The sequence below is a fragment of the Charadrius vociferus genome, unplaced genomic scaffold (assembly GCF_000708025.1).
Source record: "Charadrius vociferus isolate BGI_N301 unplaced genomic scaffold, ASM70802v2 scaffold593, whole genome shotgun sequence".
Classification (NCBI taxonomy): Eukaryota; Metazoa; Chordata; class Aves; order Charadriiformes; family Charadriidae; genus Charadrius; species Charadrius vociferus.
Genome location: NW_009647739.1, coordinates 1,951,082 through 1,953,185, shown reverse-complemented (window position 1 = coordinate 1,953,185; position 2,104 = coordinate 1,951,082). Strand labels below are relative to the sequence as shown.

General features: G+C 65.0%; 2 protein-coding genes across 2 annotated transcripts in view; one reads left to right on the top strand and one right to left on the bottom strand.

The window, feature by feature from the left end:
• VASN (vasorin) overlaps window positions 1-883 on the bottom strand; it is a 2,002-nt gene extending 1,119 nt beyond the window's left edge. Inside the window, exon 1 of the mRNA XM_009881965.1 lies at window positions 3-883. Within this exon, the coding sequence (XP_009880267.1) occupies window positions 3-883 (881 nt within the window). The remainder of the gene's footprint in view (window positions 1-2) is intronic.
• A 926-nt stretch (window positions 884-1,809) lies between these two features.
• Window positions 1,810-2,104, top strand: part of LOC104283746 (coronin-7-like) — a 12,774-nt gene continuing 12,479 nt past the window's right edge. The window contains exon 1 of the mRNA XM_009881964.1: window positions 1,810-1,832. Within this exon, the coding sequence (XP_009880266.1) occupies window positions 1,810-1,832 (23 nt within the window). The remainder of the gene's footprint in view (window positions 1,833-2,104) is intronic.

Sequence of the window (2,104 nt, the reverse complement as noted above, 5' to 3'; positions counted from 1 at the left end):
GCCCGGCAGCCGTCACGGCTCGCAGCCTGGGGAAGAAGCCGGAGAAATCCCGAGGGATGGTGTTGATGTTGAGGTTGCTGATGTCCAGCTCCTGGAGGTTGTGAAGGCTGTGGAAGTCCTCCGCCGGCAGCTGGGAGATGCGGGCGTTGCCAGCCAGGCTGAGCTTGGTGAGGCCCCCCAGCCGCCGCAGCACTGCCGGCACACGCTCCAGCAGGTTGTCAGAGACATCCAGCTCGTGGAGGTTGTTCTGGACCTGGAAGAGCTCCTCATTTAAGCTCGTCAGGCCCAGCCCTGCAATCTTCAGGGACTCGATGTTGACGGCATGGAAGGTCCCCGGTGCAATGGTGGGGATCTTGTTCCAGCTGATGTCCAGCAGCAGGAGGTTGGGCAGGTCGAGGGGGGGCAGGTCCCAGAGCTGGTTGTTCTGCAGCTTCAGCTCCAGCAGGTTCTCCAGTGTGTCAAAGGCAGCAGCATGGATGTGCTGGATCCTGTTCCTCTGCAGGTAGAGCCGCTCCAGCAGCCGCAGTCCGTGGAAGGTCTCGTTGGTGATCTCCTGCAGCTGGTTGGAGGACAGGTCCAAGTTGACGAGCTCCGTCAGGGGCTGGAAGATGTTTTTCTGGATGCTGGTGATCTTGTTTTGCGAGAGGTCCAAGAGCTGGAGGGCGGGCAGGCCGGCAAAGCTGTCCTCGTTGAGCATCGTGATGCCGTTCTCAAAGACGTAGAGGGAGAGGGTGTTGGGGGGCAGCCCCTGGGGCACAGTCTGGCCCCGTCTGGCCGCGCACAGGATGGTCTTGGGGTCTTGGCACTGGCAGCCTGCGGGACATGCCCCAGCCAGCTCCCCGGCAGCCAAAAGAAGCAGTGTGCAAAGGATCAGCTGGTTCATGGTGTCAGCTCTGCGGGAGAGAGAAATGCGGCCAAGGTTAGGGGCCGGGCCCTGCTGCGGGGGGACCTGGGGCTGGTGAGGAGCTTCAGACGCCCCCCTGCTACCCCTGCACCGCTACTGGGGTGGGAGAGCCATCTCCCTGTGCCCTGTCCTGGAACCTCCGGCCCCAAAGGGACCTCAGAGGGAGCGGGAAAGTCCCCAATGCACTTCTGCCTCCTCTGCGCTGCTCCGGCCCAGGACAGAGCTGATGAGAGCGTTGCGTGGGCTGCCCACCCCCCAGCTCCACGCTCTCCCCCTCCCCGGACCCTCAGGATTTAGGGGCATGCTACCTTTGCACACCCCAGGTTCTACCATGAGACATGTCCCACTGGCTTTGGCCTGGCCTCTCGGTACCACCTCCGGTGGGGCACGGTGACCTACCCCACGCGGCAGGGCAAGGGCCCCCACCTCCCCGGCTGCTCTCGGCAGGGGGCAAATCAAACATGGGGGATGCGGAGCAGAGAGCCCAGGGAGGGGGGGGAGCCTGGCCGGCCTTCCCGGCACACCGAGCACCGCTTAACCCTTTGCTTGTGCCGCCGTCCCAGCAGCTGCACCCACGGGCTCTGCTCCTGCCCGGATCGCCGGCGGTGGCAATCCCTCTCGGGGACGGGGGCACTCAGGGGTGGCCCCCAATGTGGGGTGGCCTGGGCACCAGCTGTGGGGCCAAAGGAGCTGGGTGCTCCCCTGCCCCACAGGTCCCCCCCATGTCCTTCAGAGCCAGCTGTGTCCCCGCAGAGTCCGGGGGGGGCTCATACTTGCCCCCAAGCAGGCTCCTGTCCCCTGGGGGCCACGGGTCACCTTGCTGTTCCCCTCCCTGCTGGCACCCCGGGGACCCGGCACAGCACCCTGGGCTGTGTCCTTGTCCCTCTGGCACAGGGACAGCGGGGATGGAGAGGAGGATGCTCTTGGGGTGAGCGAGGCTGTAACTGCCCCTGCCCTGGCTGACGTCCTTGCTTCAGAGGTGGCTGGCTCTTCTCTCAACCCTGTCTTTCAGCCCTTTTAATGACACCACTAATTAGCATGGGGAGGCGGGGGGGCAGACGGGACAGTCCTGGGGCTGGGCCAGGGACCTGATGTCTCCTGCCACCCCATCTCAGGGGCACGTGGAGGTGGCAGAGGAGGGTCCCTGAGCAGGGAAGAGGTCAATTCCGAAGGTGGGGGTGCCACCGACACCCTGCCCTG